Source organism: Hyalella azteca, unplaced genomic scaffold (assembly GCF_000764305.2).
Source record: "Hyalella azteca isolate HAZT.00-mixed unplaced genomic scaffold, Hazt_2.0.2 contig15887, whole genome shotgun sequence".
In the NCBI taxonomy this organism is placed as follows: domain Eukaryota; kingdom Metazoa; phylum Arthropoda; class Malacostraca; order Amphipoda; family Hyalellidae; genus Hyalella; species Hyalella azteca.
The window spans coordinates 125,161-144,593 of NW_025945721.1; the positions used below are offsets into that span (position 1 = coordinate 125,161).

Sequence of the window (19,433 nt, forward strand, 5' to 3'; positions counted from 1 at the left end):
TCATTGTCATTTTTCACGTCATTGATATAAATCTGGAAGCAACGTAAGTAAGTAAGGAATTTCCCAGTTCAAATATTTATTTATTTACTTATATCAACTTCGAAACTGTACATATTTTAAAATTGAGTTGTTATGAGACCATAACTGAGAAAATGTTGCTCAATGGGTTAGTCCAGTCGTAAATGAGACTTTCGTTATTCCCTTCCTACCCCCACCCCACTGAGCCGGACCGGGCGATGCTCTTGCAAACGCATAAGTACTCACAATAATTCCCTGCCACCATGTTCATGGGTGATTTTTGCTCTTCTATGGGTGGCTCCCGCCCATTATTCCAGTCTGGTTTGCAACCATCAACAAATGCATGGAAGCGGTGGAACTACAACAAAGCTTAATATAAAGGAAAAACTAGAGAAGTGTCAGAATTACCCACGATGTCAGTATTGTCAGAACTCGAATATACTCCACTGTGCAGAGAGTGAACGAAGATTTTTAGACCTACGGCGACGCATTATCGGCAAAATTTTCACCTTCAGAAGATCTTGCCGACACATTTAGATTGAAATTCTTGCATTTAATATATTTCTCAGTCTTCAGCCAACTATTTAGAAAAAAAGCATGAGTATCATGAATACAGGAATCGTAATATATTACATGCAAGCTCTCAGATGTATACGTAGTGTTGAAGCGCACGCATAACATGAATACAGGCCTTATGATATATATCATATACAGACTTTCAGATGTGTGTATTAAGTTGAAGTGTGTGAATTTCATGCACACAAACATCGTAATATTTTACATACAAATTTTCAGATGTGCATAATCGGTTAAAATGCATGAATATCATGCATAAAAACACTGCAATATATTGCACACCTACATGCTCTTACATGTCAAGGTTAAAATAAAAATATAACATGCAGAAAATTTCCTCAAGAAAGTTTGATTCTAGCTTCTAAGTGGAAAAAAACACTGGCGTAATCTGTCCGATTATTTTTGCAAGCTTCAATACATATGATGGTTGCATTGTCCCAGGGGCCGGGGCTGAACATTTTACATCCGCCGCTCGTAATGCGCTGTTGGGGTCCGGGTTTTAGTTAGTACCGCAGTCGTATCTTGTCGGGTCTTGCTAAGTCGCTTGTTGGCAGTCGTCATAAGTTTATTGTGGAAGAGTCCCATTAGTTGGCACTTGGCAGTCGTTGAAAAAAATAAATGACCGATTATTTTAGCTCGAAAGTCGTTGTAAAGTAAAAAAATTAGTCGATAACTTTAGCAAAAGTCGTTGAAATTCCAACGACTATTGCCACTGTATGAGACCTGGCCTATAAGTAGACCAGTAAAGTATCCTGGATACCAGCACCATCATACATAAGAAATTGGATTAAATCTTGGGTAAATGAGGAAATTAAAAATGAACTGATTCTAAAAAATCTCTGGTTTGTCACTATGATACCTATTAAGCTTTGTTTTAGTTCCATGCCTTTGTTGATGGTTGAAATGGTGACGTCATAAATTTGCGCGTCGAACTACTGCCAAAACACTAGGTCTTGGCCATCTAGCGGGAAAATATTGAGATCCAAAGAGAGACAATGCACACTAGGTACCCAGTGAGATCATCGAAAAATGTGTCAAATTTGACAGTTGACCTTGCTCTACCAAATAGTGAATAGGGTAAACGCAGTATATTGCGACACATTAAGGATGCATCGAGAAATGAAAAACTATAAAAAAATAACCATAGGGTAAACGCGGTATATTCCGACACATTAAAGACGCATCAAGAAATGAAAAACTATAAAAAAAACCGTATGCGTTACGTAAGTTCTGTTGCCTTCACATGACTCTCAAAACACTTCACTATGCGTCAGCAACGATGCTGTCTCTTATACACATCTAGATGTGTATAAGAGACAGGCTATACGTACCGGTATATGGCTCGTTGTCAATTCAAATTTAAAAATTGACCTAAAAAATGCCGGTCGTTTCTCCGTATATCCGTATAACTCGCGAACGAAAGCGAAATCGAAAAAATTTTCACTAACTGAGAGGTTAGGATTGTGTATTCAAAGTCTCATTAAAATCTATTCAGTAGTTTAGAAGAAATTTCTTGTTCACTGCAAATTTTGGCCCAAATTGCGATGTACCTCACCTGTCTCTTATACACATCTAGATGTGTATAAGAGACAGATTGNAGTGCTGGACTGCTGGTCTCAGGTGGGTGGTCGGCTAATACTAACAATAAACTATTATCTATTCTAAACTAATAAACTGTTAGCTTACTAATAGTTCAATAGGCTATATTTAGCTAAATCGATGAAATATTTACACTAGTGTTAGATGTGTATAAGAGACAGCGGATGGAATACGCCTCACCACGTGCCGAATATAGCCACACACAGTGACGGAATATAGGGATTTGGTAGGTTTGCATTCTAAAGGCTTTTAAATAAATATGGCAACATTTTGTGACGTTTCGTTGTTGCTGACGCGTAGTACGGTGTTTTGAGAGTCACATAAAGCAAACAGAAATTGAGTAACGCATACGGTTATTTTTTTATAGTTTTTCATTTCTCGATGCGTCCTTAATGTGACGGAATATACCGCGTTTACCCTACTCTGCTATTATTGATATTTAATAAAAATGAATTCAAATACATTTATATATATACCTAATATTAATAAAGATATGTCCATATTTTCAGGATATTTTTTGCTTGGGTGCAAATATTAGATTCAACATGTCATATGCTAATGGTAAGTTATAGTTGTTAATATTAGCTATCAGATAGCATTGATCTCTGCTGCACATGGTCCAATGGATGCTGACAGTGGTTGATCCTACTTATCCAATGCCATTCTGAAGGCTGCCTCTACAACAGTTACTGTACTCAGAGTTCAGGAAAGAGAAACTGCCATTTTGCCACTGTGCAGAGAGTGGATGAATATTGCAAGATCTTTGGCAATGCTTCAGTAGCAAAACTTACACCTTCAGAAGATCTTGCTGACACATTTAGATTGAAATTCTTGCATTTAATATATTTGTCAGTCTTTGGCAAACTATTTAGAAAAAGTAAGGTTTCTGGTACGTTGGATGGATCAGAATGCAGAGAAGCTTGTCTAGAAATCAGTTGCGATGAGTTCCCGACTTCCTGCCAGAAATATCCTATGCAAATGTAAACAACAAGTTTACGGTTGCGTAGTTGTGGTCACATTAGAGCGGTCAGACTGCATTATCACATGTTCAGTTGACACTTACTCTACAATCAGACTGTTTTTAGGGTAAAATTAGTTATTTGGGGTAACACGTGCATGCAACCTTGTAAATAAGTTTGTGGCTTGAAAATAGTTTTTCATTACTCAGCATAAATGGCTTTTCATTAAATATAACCCAGCAACGCATCTTGAAAATGGTTGGCGATGCTTTGGGCTTGAAAACCCATATATTGGCGATGCTGCTTCCACCCTCTGCACCCTGGAGCTATCTCTCAAATTTAAGAAAACTTTACCCAATAATACCCAGGGTGCAACCATGCAGACAAGCATGGAAAATCTTCTAACCTTAGGGCCGCAACTAGAACTTTCTAACCATTTCCAGAACCGGAACTGTGAGATTTCTGCCAGATAAATTATGTCTTATATAATTGTTAACAAAAATGCACGATTGGGCTGCAAGATTCCAAATGTATAAAAAATTTGTCATGTTGAAGCTGCAAGATTTTAGAAACAAGTACCCAGGAAAATTCTAATCCTGGGTGCAGAGGGTGCAAGCAGCGTTGCCAACTAAATGGCAGTAATGCCAACATACTACCGTCAACCGGGGCTACTCGGGACAAGCGGGGCTACTCGGGACAGGCCTCCGACACGTCGTAAAACTGTTGTAGTAGCGAAACTAATTGGAATATTAAAAATAGTGGCGTAAACGTCAACATTTTTCCTATCTATGTAGTATACAGGAAGTTGAAAAATACTACATTTACTTGCTCTGAAAAATTCCTGAAAAAATGGTGAAAAACTATATTTTGTAAAGTTACAACTGCTAAGGTATGTAGCAAAAAAAATATTTGCCGTATTAAAAAATTTTACTTACATAAAAATTGCACCCAGGTGTCGGCTTGAAAACGTAATTGATAGAATTTGCCTATCTCATTCCAAAAAGAAATGGCAGCCATTTCCGCACGGCGGGGCTACTCGGGACACCCCCCCGGGGCTATTCGGGACACCCCCCCGGGGCTATTCGGGACACCCCCAAAAACACATTTACGGTAGAACCTCAGTTAGCAAAGGCTCCAGTTAAAAACAAATTGATTAAAAACAAAGAATATTGACTACATTTACCTGGCTGAGCGAAAAAAAGTTCACTTATCGTCACACAAATTACAAGCCATCCTGTATGCTTACAGATACAGAAAAAAATGCTATAAGGCTGCTGATATGGAGCTTGCAGTGAACAAGGTTGTTGTAAATGCTCAATGGCATGTTCATGGATATGGTAATATCACATCAATAATACAGTAATATCCCATCAATAATAGGGTACCATCAACTGGGGGATTCCGCCATGTTCATAATGATGGCCAAAGCGGGGTCATAAACGGTCATAAACAATGGCCAAAGTCACTCCGGCGTTTATGACCTGGTTTACAACCCTGGCGTTTATGACCCCGGCGTTTACGACCCCGCGTTTACGACCCCAGCATGAATCAAAAATGAGGCCCAAGTCACCCCAGTTGAAGGTAATTAATGTTTATGGTAATATCATATCAATAAAGGAAAAACAAGTATAAATCACAGAAAATGTCATTTATTCTACCTCTACATCCTCTACAATAAAAAAGGAGGACTTCAGACTCAGAGTACTGTTAGTAATGGATGAGTACACTCTGCATGCTTCAAATGTTTTAAAATGAAGTTTTATTCCCATTGTCCGGAGTAGCCCCGACATATGGGGCTACTCGGGACAATCTTTATTTTGCGTCTGGCACCTTAGGAATAGCATATGGAATTTTTTTGACAATGCCATTCGATAGCCCTGGCAAAGAGCTATAAAATGAGCTTAAATTTGTTTATGAAATGTTTCATCGTAATAAGTTATTAACGGTTATTAACAAAAAAAACGATCAAATCTGTCCCAAGTAGCCCCGGTTGACGGTATGGATTTTTAGCCCAAACTCCTAAGCAGTGCCAGCCATTTTCAAGGTCTGTATCTGGGTATATTTTAATGAGAAAGTGCTGCAAGCAACTTTGATAGTATATCCCTTACTCTCCACTCACCGTAACACTTACATCGCAACTGATTTCTGGACAAACTTCACTGCATCCTGATCCATCCGGTGTACCGCAGCACCAGAAACCTTACTGTGTGGCATCTGCACTTGCAGTCTTTCAGATTTGCAGTAATTTGAAGTAATTCCTAAAATGCAATAATTTCAATCCAAATGTGTCAGCAAGATCTTCAGATGGCAGCTGAAGGCGCAAATTTTTCTGCTGATGCATGGCCAAATTGCCCAAATATCTTTCGATATTCACCCAATTTCTGCACCCTGGAATAATACTAATAACGCATCAAATTAAATATTGAAATTATTCCTTACCATGTATTAGATAGTATGTCTATGACAAGGCCTCTTTTTAATATCATATTAGCTCTATCAACAAAATTGTGTTGTTAAAATGGAATTGCCAGTCATTTTGCACTTTTTAGCCTACCAGACTAATAATTGTGTACATATATAAATGTCATTTCAGTTCTGGTGATATTAGTCAATTGCACTTGCCCAAGATGGATAACAACGTATTCCTAAAAACATCAACTTTCCATGTATTTTACAGAGAGCATCTGGGCATGCTTGCCGCGTACTGTACGAGGGCAGCCTGTGGTACTGGGATGTGATCCCAAAGGTGAAAAACTCCTGTATGGGCACGGCAATTCTGTCATTATACGGGATATAAAGGTATATGTTGGTGCATGTATTTGCTTTTGCATAATATTTACACATTTAGATTACCTCGGCTTGTTTTACTCTAAATTGCCATTAACCTAAAGACTAGAAAAAAACATCCAGTACTTAATTTTTGGGCACAGAGAAGCATGTTTGAAATTGACAAGCTTGCATTTAATCATGGGTTGGCAACCACCTTCCACTATCATTATATACCTATATGTACAGGGGTTGGACAAAATGAAGGAAATGACTGACATTTTGATATTGTAATTTTCAAATATGTTATGAGCAATGAAAACCACATGTTTGTTAGTGAAGAACTGCAAAACTTTTATTGGTATTCAATGTCGGAGGCTTTCTTGTAGATGTATTTTCATTTAATTTTACATTTTTGTTTGTTTCTAATATGCTTCTAGTGTAAATTTGACACTCATTTTATTTCCTTTAATTGTTTTATTATCTTTGTACTTGGAAATTGTTGAAGATACTTGATTGGTACCGCCAAGTAAAATGAAATTTCTAGAAATGTCATCAGTAGTAGGTACTATAAATTTGCAATAGAAACTCCATTGCTGTTTCTTACCAAATGAAATGATCAGATGTTTCCTAATTGCACTATTATATGTAATGATTTGAATGAAAAATTAGCACCAGCTCTCTTTAGGTACAATGCTCAGTTGTGTGTCAATTGCATTATTATATGTATTGATTTGAATGGATGTTTCAGAACCCTTCTGTGAGTGAGATATACACTGAGCATTCTGTGCCAGTCACAGTTGCCAAGTGGGCTCCCTCTGGATACTACATCTGCTCTGCTGGTGAATTGCCGTGGATTTACTATAATTTTTTATGCATACGGTGCCTATATTTTTATTCTCTAATTTAAATCCTTTCTTACTTTTTTTTCTGAAAATTGTTATGTTTTGTCCTTAAAATCATTGTAGCTGCTTTAAATTGTAAAAGAGTCTAGAACTTATTGGATAGCAATTATAAATGCATATGTTATAGTTGGGTCATAAAATTTCTTTTACTACTACATTAATTCACTTGTGTTAACTTTTAACTTAACTTGTGTTAACAATGACATTTCTAGCCAGTGGTAATTATTCTCTATTTTGGCCAATCATGTATTATTTTTTTATTAAATTCTCACTAGATATGACTAAAATTAAAGTGAGCCCATTTTTTTCTTTAATGATATATCCATCATGGGATAGTAATAGCATCCAATATTTGACAAGTCTTAAATTAAGTACTAACAATTAAGTGACAAAGCAAATTTAGAAACTTCCACAGCATGTCTAAATTGTAACCAGATATTGCCTTTATTTTACTTTAATGACTTTATTTTGTGTAATCAGATATCCATGGGAAGGTGAGAATATGGGACACAGTGAATGCAGAGCACGTCTTGAAGGCCGAGTACCAGCCCTTGGGAGGCTGCATCAGAGACCTCGTCTGGAGCCCTGACAGCCAGCGCATTGCTGTTGTTGGTGATGGACGGGGCAAGTGAGTGTCATAGCGCATTATTCTGTAGTAGGTATCCACTTTACCTTTATATTGGACTGAATAATTCTGGTGAACTAGGGAACAATGAAATTCAAACTTAACTTAATATTTGACTGTATGTACCTCAAAATACAATTGAACAATTGTAGACTGTAGCTAGGGAAGTTGTTTGTGTATGTGGAGCAATAATTGACGAAAAGCTGACTGGTACCGATACCTATGTATGGTTGTAATAAGAAAAATCATAGTTTATTAATGTAGAAAAGGCTTTGTTGATGCATGCCTCAAATTTGATGTTTTCAAGTATTTACCTATCACATTAGGCCATTATGGCTGTGCAAATTAGCTATTACTAAAATATAAATTAAGACAACGTTTTGGTCAACAAGGACTTTACATGAAGTCGTTGGTCTTGATGTGATGGTGTGCAAAAAATGTTGAGTAGGTACTTGTGAGATTTGATTTCGTTGTAGTTTTGGAGTTTGGGGTGTCTGATTTATATTTGATATTTGGTAGCCCAATGTTTATTTGTAAGCTCTAAATTTTCGAGTGCAGTGCGTTTTCGTAGCTAGTTTACCGCCCGTAGCTCTTATTTCCAGTCGAAATCGATTTTCATGATGGCAAAATTTTAACGTTTCAAACGACAATAATCTATTCGATGATCAACTCCTGTGGAACTTGAAAATTTGAGTGAAATTAAGAAAATAATTAGTGTAAATCAGTTTCGTATCGTTGACGGCTGACTAATTATTATAAGAAGATCTTTTGGAGTCTGATCAAGTAGAAGAGTTTTAACTCGTGAACACCGGAATTGTGAACTGAGGTCGGGTAGACCCTGCATAGCAATTCAAGATTCAACAGTGCTATTCCACTGTTCTACTTAACTACGGTACTATCATTAACATACTTTGTTTTCTATAGGTTTGCCCACGTGTTTATGATGGACACGGGCGCCAGCGTGAAAGGTGATCTATCAGGCCACAGTAAAGTCATCAACAGCGTAGATTGGAAGACCAGCCGCCCCTTCAGGCTTGTCACGGGAGCTGAAGACAACAAAGTTGCTCTTTATGACGGCCCTCCCTTCCAGTTCATGTGCTCCAAAACTGTGAGTGGTTCGACTAGTTAGTATTGCTTGTGATTCTTCCACTTAACGTTTTCACGCAACCTTGGTCACTAAATTGACATGAATGACGATTTCATATCAACACCTTGCTGGATGTGGTTTGCTACTTTCTCTCTCCCTAGTTCATTTTCTTTACTTTGTTGTATCTACTTCATAAATCCATACTCTTAATCCTCAAACTACTTCATAAATCCATACTCTAAATCCTCAAACTACTTCATAAATCCTTACTCTGAATCTTCGATAGCTTGGGTCAATCAGCTTTGTGCCCAGAAAGCACTTATTAACCACTAGCATCATGGTTAATAAATCGATAATTCAAGTGTTTTTGTTTGTTTATCAAAATATTGCCTATTTTATTTGATATTCCTTGCAATTTCCTTGATTTGTTTACTAACTTCAATGATCTCATCATACTTTTCTCGTTGTGCCAACAGGAACACCAGAAGTATGTGCAAGTGGTGCGCTTCTCTCCTAATGGAGAACACTTTGCGTCAGGAGGCTTTGATGGGAAAGTTTTCGTCTATGACGGCAAGAGTGGAGAAGTTGTGCGTGAAGTTGGTGAACCAGGTGCTCATAAAGGGGGCATCTACGGCCTGTCGTGGTCACCCGACAATACACGAGTGAGTTCTAGTAATGCCAGAAAATTTTTGACCATGCTTTCAGTTGAACTTCTGTAGCACTTGAGCTAACATTTGAACAATTGTTTGTGAATTCAGACTTTTGTGATTTCTTGTGATAGGGTATTGCCGATAAAGTGCAGAAGCAGCATCAATATGAAGTCAAGAACTGAAATTTGCAGTTTATTGTGATTTGATTACATACTAAGGATGATTACTACAGTTGAACATTCATCACAATAAGATTACGATTAGTTAATGTTGGAAATTAATATATGTTTTAATAGAAGATCAGGGTATGGCTCTGAAAGCAATAGCTCACTTTAAATTTACTACTTTGTAATAAGGGCCAACAAATGAAATTAAGTATTTCTCTCTTCCGTTCAGATTCTGACAGCAAGTGGCGACAAAACCTGCAAGATTTGGAAAGTTGAGACTGGTGAACTGCTTGCTGAGTACAATATGGGGTCACAGGTTTGTGATTTGATCAACAGGGAGAATAATTTGCTCGTTTAGCGACTAAAATTGTTCTCCTGTGCAAGGATTATTGAGAATTGAAGTCTGCAATTTGATTTTCTTTGAACTACGGTATTGTAAGTGACGTTAGTAAATCACTAGTTTATTCGAAAATTTCCTTGGGTAATAAATTTAGTACTATTGAATTCAAGGTTGATCAAGCGATTACCTTGATTTCCTGCTATCTTAGGTGGAAGACCAACAAATGTCGTGCATCTGGACGCCTGCAAATCATCTGCTGTCGCTGTCCCTCTCTGGCTTCATCAATTATCTCAATCCAGACCAGCCTGGTGCTCCTGAAAAGATTGTCAAGGTACCTGTCTCTAATTTCACCTGCGTTATCTTACTCAGAAATCTATTTTATGAAGATAATATTATTTTAAAACTTTCTTTCTTAAGTTTTTAGGCTGAGGATAGTACCATATCCACGTCAAGCTGGATTTCAATAGCTTTAAAAAAATGTTGTGAACATAACAAAGAATTGGTTTGGAGATAGTAACGATTATGTAAATGAATATTTAGTTGTAGGAATATCACTCCTAATACCGCTGGTATAAATTCTTTCATATTCTCCATTCCAACAACGGGGCTGTAAAACCGCGTTTTTAAACACCAATTTACCATTAGAAACTGAGTGTAAATATCAATTTACCATTGGAAACTGAGTCTTTAAACATCAATTATCCATTAGAAACTGAGTCTTTCAACATCAATTTACCATTGGAAACTGAGTCCTTAAACATCAATTTACCATTTCTTATGATTTCAACACATTCCATGCTCATTTCAGGGGCACAGTTCAGTCTTTCAACATCAATTTACCATTAGAAATTAGTCTTTAAACATCAATTTACCATTTCTTATGGTTTCAACACATTCCATGCTCATTTCAGGGGCACAGTTCGGTCTTTCAACATCAATTTACCATTAGAAATTAGTCTCTATATGTCAATTAACCATTTATTATGTTTTCAACACACTCCATGTTCATTTCAGGGGCACAGTTCACCCATCACGCGCGTGTCGATATCGCCCGACGGCCGCCAGCTGTACACGAGCGCCATGGATGGCTGCGTGACGCGCTGGGACGTCGCTACGGGGGATAGTGAACGTGTCGAGGGCAAGGGGCACGGCAACCAGGTCAGCCTCTTGAGATTGAGAACACATTTTTGAAATGAAAATGTGTTAGAAATAAAAATATGCTCTATAAAATTGTGGCCATTGAGACGAGCGGGTAGTCTTGACATTACTATATTGTCGATTTTTATTTCAGTTCATGACCTAAAAATCCAGCCGATTTTTTATTATTGTTTTATGTCGTTTTTGTTAGGTTTCTTTGATTTACCTTGGTTCATTGGCTTACATTTTTTTCTAATATAATAGCTTTTTATGTCCAGGTGACTGGTCTCGTAGTGATGGGTGCTGGGGCTGATGGTGGTGCCGGGAAAGTTTTCACCATCGGTATCGATGATACTCTCCAAGTCATCGGTGAGTCTCCAGCAGGAGTCGTACTGTCAAGAGTCGTTTATAGTACATACAGCATCTTAAGTACAACTAATTACAACGACATAAGTAAACCTTCAGCAAATGTTCCGGCCTTAGTTCACAAAGTAGCCTAAGTTCACGAAGCGACTGACGTCTTGTCTGACATTGGTGAGATTATACTGAGAGTCCATCAGCAAATAGCTGACAGAGTTATAAAGATCTAAGTACTTCTGCTAGTCTGACCCAGCAGATCCATTCCTGAGTAACCTTCATTACGTAATAGCTACTTCTAGGGCACCTATATTTGTGGCTATGCCGACCACTTGTCAGGCTGATTAAACAAACTTGTGTGTTTTTTCCCTATATCGCTACTCTCGCTCAGAGATCCATGATGGGGGGCCGAAGCATCAATACAAACTTCATGAGCAATGCCTATATTTTTGGTCATGTGACAAACGCTCGAACGAAATTTCCGAAAAAATAATTGTAAGATTGATAATGTATATATTTCAGACTACATATTACTGAAATAATATTGTGTAAATTACTCTATTATTATTATTTACTTGTCCAGTCAATATATGTCTGTATTAACAACATTCTCGATGAACAGATCCATGCCAAATGTCGTACACCACAACCCGTGTGAGCTTGAGCAGCCAACCTCGCTTCATGTGCTCCTGGCCACGCCCTGGGCAGGACGCTGGGCTCGCTGTGGTCACGGTCAAGGATATCACGCTCCTTACCGACCAGGTCACTTAGCTGCCTTATTTATTATCATTTTAGTGATCAAACTCCTCACTGACCAGGTCACTTAGTTGCCTTATTCATAATAATGTTAGTCATTCATTTGCTTGTATGCTTCAATAGATTTGTTTAAATTGTTATCTAAAACTTGTTATGCACACCGAACATATCACGCTCCTTACCGATCAGGTCACTTAGTTGCCTTATTAGCGCATTTTCTTATTTATGGAAAAAGGAGCTATTGTGCTCGTCATGTCCGTCCGTGACGTCCGTCCATGACTTAGCGTCACGGACGGACGAGAAAATGCGCTCTCTGTCACTCACTGCTGTTATATATTTTATTATAATGTCAGTCATTCCTTTGCTTGTATGCTTCAATTAATTTGTTTAAATTGTTAACTAAAACTTGTGCACACCGTCTAGGATATCACGCTCCTTACCGACCAGGTCACTTAGCTGCCTTATTCATTATAATGTTAGTCATTCCTTTGCTTGTAAGCTTCAATAGATTTGTTTAAATTGTAATCTAAAACTTGTTCTGCACACCAACGATGATATCACGCTTCTCACCTGTTAGGTTATTCAGCTGCCTCATTCCGTGTCGTAATAGACATTACTTCGGCCATTTCTGTGTATGCTCCAAGAAATTCAAGTTTCAATTAAAACTTCATTCACTGATGAGGAAATTGTGCTCATCACCCATGTTTCTATCCCTTGGTCACTCCTTGGTATACTAGGTTTATCAATGCTGTCAGTTACTTGATTCATAATTGAGGTTTTGCAATATCATTCTTCTTATGTTTACAAATTGAAACGTCATCTAAGTGAGCAGATGGAATCGTTTGATGGATGAAATGTTGTTTGTAAAAATTAATATCTACTTTATTGCATTGTTCTTTGCCTACAATATCACTTCAAGTTTCAAGAACACTTACTTTTTTCACTGCAGGATCACGTGATTTCAACAACTATTTTACTCATACAATTGCAATCGAGCATTAGAATTACATCCTACTACAATATACAATTGCATCCGACTACATTGGTCCCTTGTGCTACTGCTGTAGCTACCGTAAACCACTCGACGTTTTAATCGTTCTTTCCATTTCAGCCGAGCGTTGTATCAACAACTCCCACGTCCTACGAAGGGCAGTGCGTTGCAGTGAGTGGTGATGGAGCGCTGCTGGCCGCTGGAGGCTCTGACAACAAACTCAGGGTTTACAGCATCAGCGGCTCTACTCTCACTGAGGTAACCTGTGCTACGACACTCTTAATGATGAACAACAACGCTCTTAATCATCATCATAATGATAACAACAAATCTCTTAATCATCATCTTAATGATGAACAACGCTCTTTATGACTCTCGTTGGGGTGCCTTGTTGCCTCGATTTAATTATTAGCTATTATCTCTAAATCATAAGACGTTCCTTCGAAGTCGCAAAACTCCTTTCAATGATTATTATAATTATCTTTTTGCTGTCTTCAGTTACTTCATGTAACTTTGACGCAGTTAAAATTAACTAGCTTTTCGCAGTTTTTTCGCGCGTTAAATTTCAATCTCGAGAATATGTATGCGCTTGTTGTTGTGGTTACTCCCTTGTTTGGGGAAGGATTTTGACTTGTAAAACGAGCAACAAGCTCCGGTTTCTTTATAATCCAATGGTATTAATTGCAATCATTTTATAATTCAATTGTTATTAATTGGAATCATTTCAGACGCAAGTGTTGGAGCACCTGGGGGTGGTGACAGGCGTGGTGTTCTCGTCGTGTGGCAAGTACCTCGCTGCTTGTGATGCATACCGAAAGGTTAGGGTGTTTAATGTTAGACGTGTATGTCAAACGATGTCATGAATGTTAAAGATGTTAAGGCTTATAGTGATTTTACAAGTGTTGGTATTGCTTATGTATTTTTAACGCCTATGGGTGTGACGTTTCTTTTACAGGCATGAGAAAACACTTTTCTTTGGAAATAAAGAGCATTATCCATCACAACGAACAAAACATTGTATACGTAAACCCAGCAATTTTTTTTCAATACTTTGGTTGTAAAATGTCAACTTGAGTACGGTCAACTGGGGTGACTTCGGCCGCGTTTTTGATTTTGTTTTGCAAACAAAAACAGGGTCGTAAACGCCGGGGTCATAAACGCCAGGGTCGTAAACGAGGTCATAAACGCCGGAGTGACTTTGGCCATCGTTTATGATCCCGCTTTTGTTTGCAAAAAGGCTCCCTTTTGCACAGGCTCCCTTTTGTTTGCAAAACAAAATCAAAAACGCGGCCAAAGTCACCCCAGTTGACGGTAATATTACGTCCTGTTAATTTTGTTGCTTCAGGTGAAAGTGTCTTCAAATATACTTTGGTTGTAAAATACCGGCAAATTTTAGTAATATTACGTCCTGTTAACCTGGAATTTTATTGCTTCAGGTAAAAGTGTACAATACGAGTGACTGGACTCCAGCCATCAAGGCCGAGTGGGGCTTCCACAACGCTAAGATCAACTGCATCGCCTTCAGCCCCAACAGCGAACTCATCGCCACAGGCTCCCTCGACACCACCGTCATCGTCTGGTCCATGAAGGACATGCATAAGCGCATCACGCTGCAGAGTGAGTGCACGGTTATTATTCCTATTTACAGTCCAGCAATCGTTGTTGTGAAGTGAGTGAAGTATTCAGTCTGGCTCATTCCGGACATGATTTATTTATCAGCTGGCAAAGTTACAGTAGTATTTTATTTTATTTTTATATTATATAAGTTAGGAGGTCGCAAACTGCTCGGTTAACAAAATTCATGAGCTTTTCGGCTCGCTGAGTCAGAATTACCGCATCTTTGATTGATTAATGATGTTCGCCTAATAGCGAACTCAGTAATTTCGGAGTTCATGTTTCAAAAATAAGAGCGCTCAGTGGTCTGTGAGTATAATTTTCCTAATTAATGCCTTTTTCTTTGTCCAGTTGCTTCTGATTATACTGTCTGTTCCATGAACAACGTGCAATTTGATTCCCAAATTATTTGTAGCTTTGGATTATTAATTGCTGTTGTTTGTGAGGGAGGACTGTTAAAATACGTGCGGATAATACCTGGTAAATAACAGGCATCAACAAACAATCTTACTGGAAAGGCACAGAATCGCAAGTGATAGCTATTGCTACTATTGGTTTATCCTACAAAATTTAGTGCGCAGTCGTCTCAGTAACGGAAATCGCCATAATTTTACCAGGGAAATTGAAAATTGTTTGCTCTTCTACTGGTATGGTATTAACGATATAGTCTGGTCCCAGAAGAAGTAGGTAGAATAAACCTTACTGAAAATGTTTTGAAGATTTAATATGACAGCTGTTACACATTTGCTGCGCAACGAGTTATTGTAATTCCTGATACTTCGAAGCTGACAGGATGCATTCCCTGCAACAATCCTACTTTAATATCAAGTCATATTGACGATAGTAAAAACGTTTAACGTGTTCCCCGGGCTGTGCTAAGGCGCACATGCTCAGGCGCAGGTGACAGGTTTGCTGTGGCTGGCTGACAACATACTCGTCTCTACGGGTCATGACGCCTGCCTCAAGACTTGGGTCATTACAACCCACTAGACTTCTTGGGACTTATCTTCCCCGTCTGCAGCCCTACTTTCTACTAATTATCTCCTGCTGGTGATGGTCTGATTGGCTTTCTTGTGTGCCGTTGTTCTCGATTTATACTCAAGTGTTACCTGTAACTCCTCTTGTATGTGCGTCAACCCACTCCTTATTGCTGCTAGTTGTTTTTGACGAGCTTTAATGCGTACAGTTGTTTTGTGTTTGTAACGAAGCCAAACTTCTTACAGCCGTCAGTCCTGTTATTTTCTGCCTCGTCTAATTGTGGAATTTCCAGTCTTTGCGTTGTGTGAATTTATCTTGTTTATTCTTCAAGCCTCATTGGCAGTTGATCTCACTACCTACTGCAATGAGCCCAGCCACCTCCTTTCCTAATTCTTTTAAAGTTTTGACTGCTAGAAATACCTTTTCTTCACAGAGTTCGTGCTAGAGTCTCAATTTGAAACTTGACAATAACTGCATATTCATTTGCGTAGGCGAACACGATAGAGAGCATAGTTACTACGAATTCAAGTGTCACAGCCAATGTCGTAACCTGTACATTCATCACAAATGTGAACCACAGTTTAAGGTATATCCGACCCATACTCGCTTCCTAACCGGGCCTATCCTTTTTGTCCTTTACTGCGGGAAGGTAGGGAGATAAGGCTAAGATTGGGTTGTATTTGCGTACTTGTGCATTATGATAGCCAGGCTAACACTGAACCGGTTAGGTTCACAGTAATCCTGCGTATGGTTGCCAATGGCCTCTAAGCTTCGATGTTGAGTACGGCTGTTGCATGTTGAGTGAAGGCGTTCGCTGCGGGGCTAGTTAAAGAACTGAAATTCGGGTCCGCGACTGTTGTGCCATTTGTTATAAAATGGATTTTTTGTGTTTTGTATTTTCGACGTAAGACAAAGTGTGGTTGATTTTTATATTGCCGGTTTGTTTAGCCTCGGCATTTGTTCCGTCAATGTTCATGGTGTTGATACTACCTAAAGGGTGTGACTTCTAATTTCTCACCAATTAAGATCGTGCCTCGAAAGCTTCTTGATAATCCTCTTCATGATATTTATTATTATAGGTGCCGATGATTATCTGTTTACCACTGACAACTAATTCTTTGGTTGGTTACTCAAGTCGTATTTCTCAGCTAAAGCAATAATTCAAAGTAAAATTTACTGTCACTAAAACATTACACTTATTTTACAGAATGTCACCCGCAGTCGCAAGTAACAGACGTGCTCTGGCTCTCGGATGAATATCTTGTCACGGTCGCACACGACGCTACCGTCAAGACTTGGACTATAAAATTCTAAGTTTTCACATCATTGTCTGGAAAATTATATGTTTATGATTAAAAATCCGTTTCGCTGAAGATTTTCGTGATGCCTGAAAACTCTTTCTGTCGATGAATAGTCTCTTCCCCCTCTGCTGCTAGAATTTTTATTAACATCTCATTTAATGAAGCGATAAAATGCATCGAACTTATAGAAGAACTTATTCACGTGTATTGGTGTTATCATTCGAATGCGTGAATACCGGTGAAATTTCAATTTATTCATAATCGCGTTAGAATTTCTGTCGAGTTTTTTATTCTATTATTGCTTCTAAACTTCTGCTCGAATTGTCGGATAGCAATAAAACTTTTTGCAATAATGCATGCAGTTATCAACCTGCGTAAGCCAGTGCGCAGGTATAGTTTAAAATATGTGCCGAAATGTTTGATCTTCTTAATTGCTTCTAGAAGGTTTCCCCTATAATTTTTATTTGGTAATCATGGTTTTGACATTATTTCTGTTATTTATTTTTGGACATTTGTAATAGATTTCATGTGGGATTGCACTGCGATGTACCTACGAATTTCGGCAAGTTTTTTCACTTTCGTGGAGGATATTGTAGGATCATTGTCAGTTAGTTTCAATATTTTTCTATTGCTCTCTGAGAATTTGATAAATATTTATGATAAAGATGTAAGAATTAAGGATGCTGGATGCCAAGTTTTGCCAATTGTGCGCTGCTTTCAAAACCATGCCAAGTCGCATACGACCTACGGCGACTGTGCACTGAACTCATTACTTATGACAGCAAAAAACAAGTTTTGTAAAAACTGGCACTTCAGGACGAAATATTTGATAGGTCAAGTAAAATGTTTTGTCGCTGTAATACTTTGATCCGAAAGTCGATGTTGGGTTTTTCAATTGATTGCAGCTTATTGCTTTTATAGACCTCAAAGGATAAGTCATTCTTAGCACGCAGTTAATGCAAAAATATTTCATAAAATAATAAAATATTGTCGTTTTAGTTTTGATCATTGAAAATAAATTCTGCTATTTAATATGCAATAACGCGCAGATTTGATTCGCGCCTCTAGGACCACATGGATCGCACTCAACCTACCCAAAGAAATGTTTTACAATTATTAATAAAACTTTAGTTTTAGCTTATAGAATTCGGATCCCTATCAGTTAAATGTCCTCTTGTTTTATTAGTTATATAACTTTCTTGATTGGCCGTCAAACATTGCGATAGGCTAGTTTAATTTTTCTTTAGTTTGCTACCTGATTTTCTGCCACTTCTTATATGTACGTTTTTCTCGTTGCATTCCTTCAATGCCCGAACCTTACTTTTTTCTCTATGCTTGTACAGTTTGGTCTTAATTAATGTCACTCAAATGGGCGTAGAAAATGGATGCGTTTTCCGGCCAGCATTTCCAGAATTTGATTTTATACTTCATTTCGTGGGAGTTGGATTTTCAACTCCGGTGCGCACTCAGCGAGCTTATCTCTTCATCTAGTGTGTTTTGTGACTTGATTCAGGGATTATTTAATTTATTCTATATTCGTGCATGCTGCTGAAATATTATTTATACAAGAAAAGTATTTATGAACGTTTGCTTTTGGAATAATTTAACCTTTCTTTCTGTTCAAAGTGTTTCCTACTGTTTCCTCGGACTACTGCGGACTTCTACGTTTTTCCTATATATCTTTTTCTATTGCTATTCACTGTAAGTTCGGACGGGAGTTTCAATTTTTTTTAATAAGTAAATTATGCATTTTAAAGCGTAAGATTCGTTTGAGGGCTTGCAAGTTTTGCCAGTTAACTCGCTGCTTTATGGCTTGACTTCGCCGTTCGTAATTTTAATGTAGTTGCTTTGCTTGAAATAGATGGTATGATTTTTTATTATTTCATCGTAAGTAAATTTTTGTACTTTGACGTGTTGATTCAACGCACTCTTGCACCTAGTTAGCTCATTTTTTTAATTTTCGCCTATATACGGCGATCCAAATTTTTCCGGGATGATATCACTTTTGTCTATGCCTTGCAGTCAAATAAGCTTGGGCCTTTCTTTACATCTCGCGAATGCGGGGCGCATGTCTTTCTGTTGTTCGATTATGTCCGGACGAAGTAAGTATACTTCACGAATCCGCTCAAATGTTGCGAATGCGCCAATCACTTCCTCCTTGGTATCTGAGAATAGAGCTGAAGTTTTAAATGAACTTTTGTACACTTTTCGTATATTATGAAAAAAAAATTACTTCAGCATTAATGGAGGAGAATGTGCGAACCGCGACAGGTTTCCGGTTGATGAAAGATCATATACTGCGATTGAATCTAAATTCGTCCTTTGTTTTCATTTACCTCTGTGATTGTTTGAATAATTGAGTAATATACCAGAATTTCCTTTAATGTACGAGAAACTATCCATTATGGTTTATATTCATAAATGAATTAATATTAAACACATTCGACAGCCCCGATGGTGAATGTCGTGCGAGAGCACATTCATTTGAAAAATGAAACCTTTTCTCCGCTTGCTTTAATAAACGAAGGACTTCATGTGTGTAATACTATTATTTCGTACTAACCTATTGCCAATAAAATGGTTAATGCATGAACGTCTATAATTTTT

At 37.9% G+C, this 19,433-nt stretch overlaps 1 protein-coding gene across 2 annotated transcripts; it reads left to right on the forward strand.

Annotated features, from left to right (window-relative positions):
- Positions 1-2,671: 2,671 nt before the first annotated feature.
- On the forward strand, positions 2,672-19,416 carry LOC108681467 (actin-interacting protein 1-like). 2 transcript variants are annotated; one of them, XM_018170497.2, is made up of 16 exons: positions 2,672-2,754; positions 5,830-5,951; positions 6,670-6,760; positions 7,304-7,451; positions 8,373-8,556; positions 9,012-9,197; positions 9,582-9,668; positions 9,901-10,023; positions 10,707-10,850; positions 11,108-11,198; positions 11,809-11,948; positions 13,054-13,191; positions 13,662-13,751; positions 14,370-14,550; positions 15,428-15,597; positions 16,733-16,794. In XM_018170497.2, exons 1-15 carry the CDS (start codon positions 2,739-2,741, stop codon positions 15,535-15,537), a joined length of 1,851 nt encoding a protein of 616 aa, XP_018025986.1. In that variant the 5' UTR covers positions 2,672-2,738; the 3' UTR covers positions 15,538-15,597; positions 16,733-16,794. The 2 variants fall into 2 exon arrangements, with proteins under 2 accessions (XP_018025986.1, XP_018025987.1); XM_018170498.2 differs by lacking the exon at positions 15,428-15,597 and having other exon boundaries at positions 16,733-19,416.
- Positions 19,417-19,433: the final 17 nt, after the last annotated feature.

Excerpts from the sequence above, each read along its gene's own strand:
- LOC108681467 (XM_018170497.2), top strand. Across the intron at positions 13,192-13,661 it reads GCGGCTCTACTCTCACTGAG|ACGCAAGTGTTGGAGCACCT; the intron begins GTAACCTGTGCT and ends GAATCATTTCAG. Across the intron at positions 14,551-15,427 it reads TAAGCGCATCACGCTGCAGA|GCGCACATGCTCAGGCGCAG; the intron begins GTGAGTGCACGG and ends GGCTGTGCTAAG.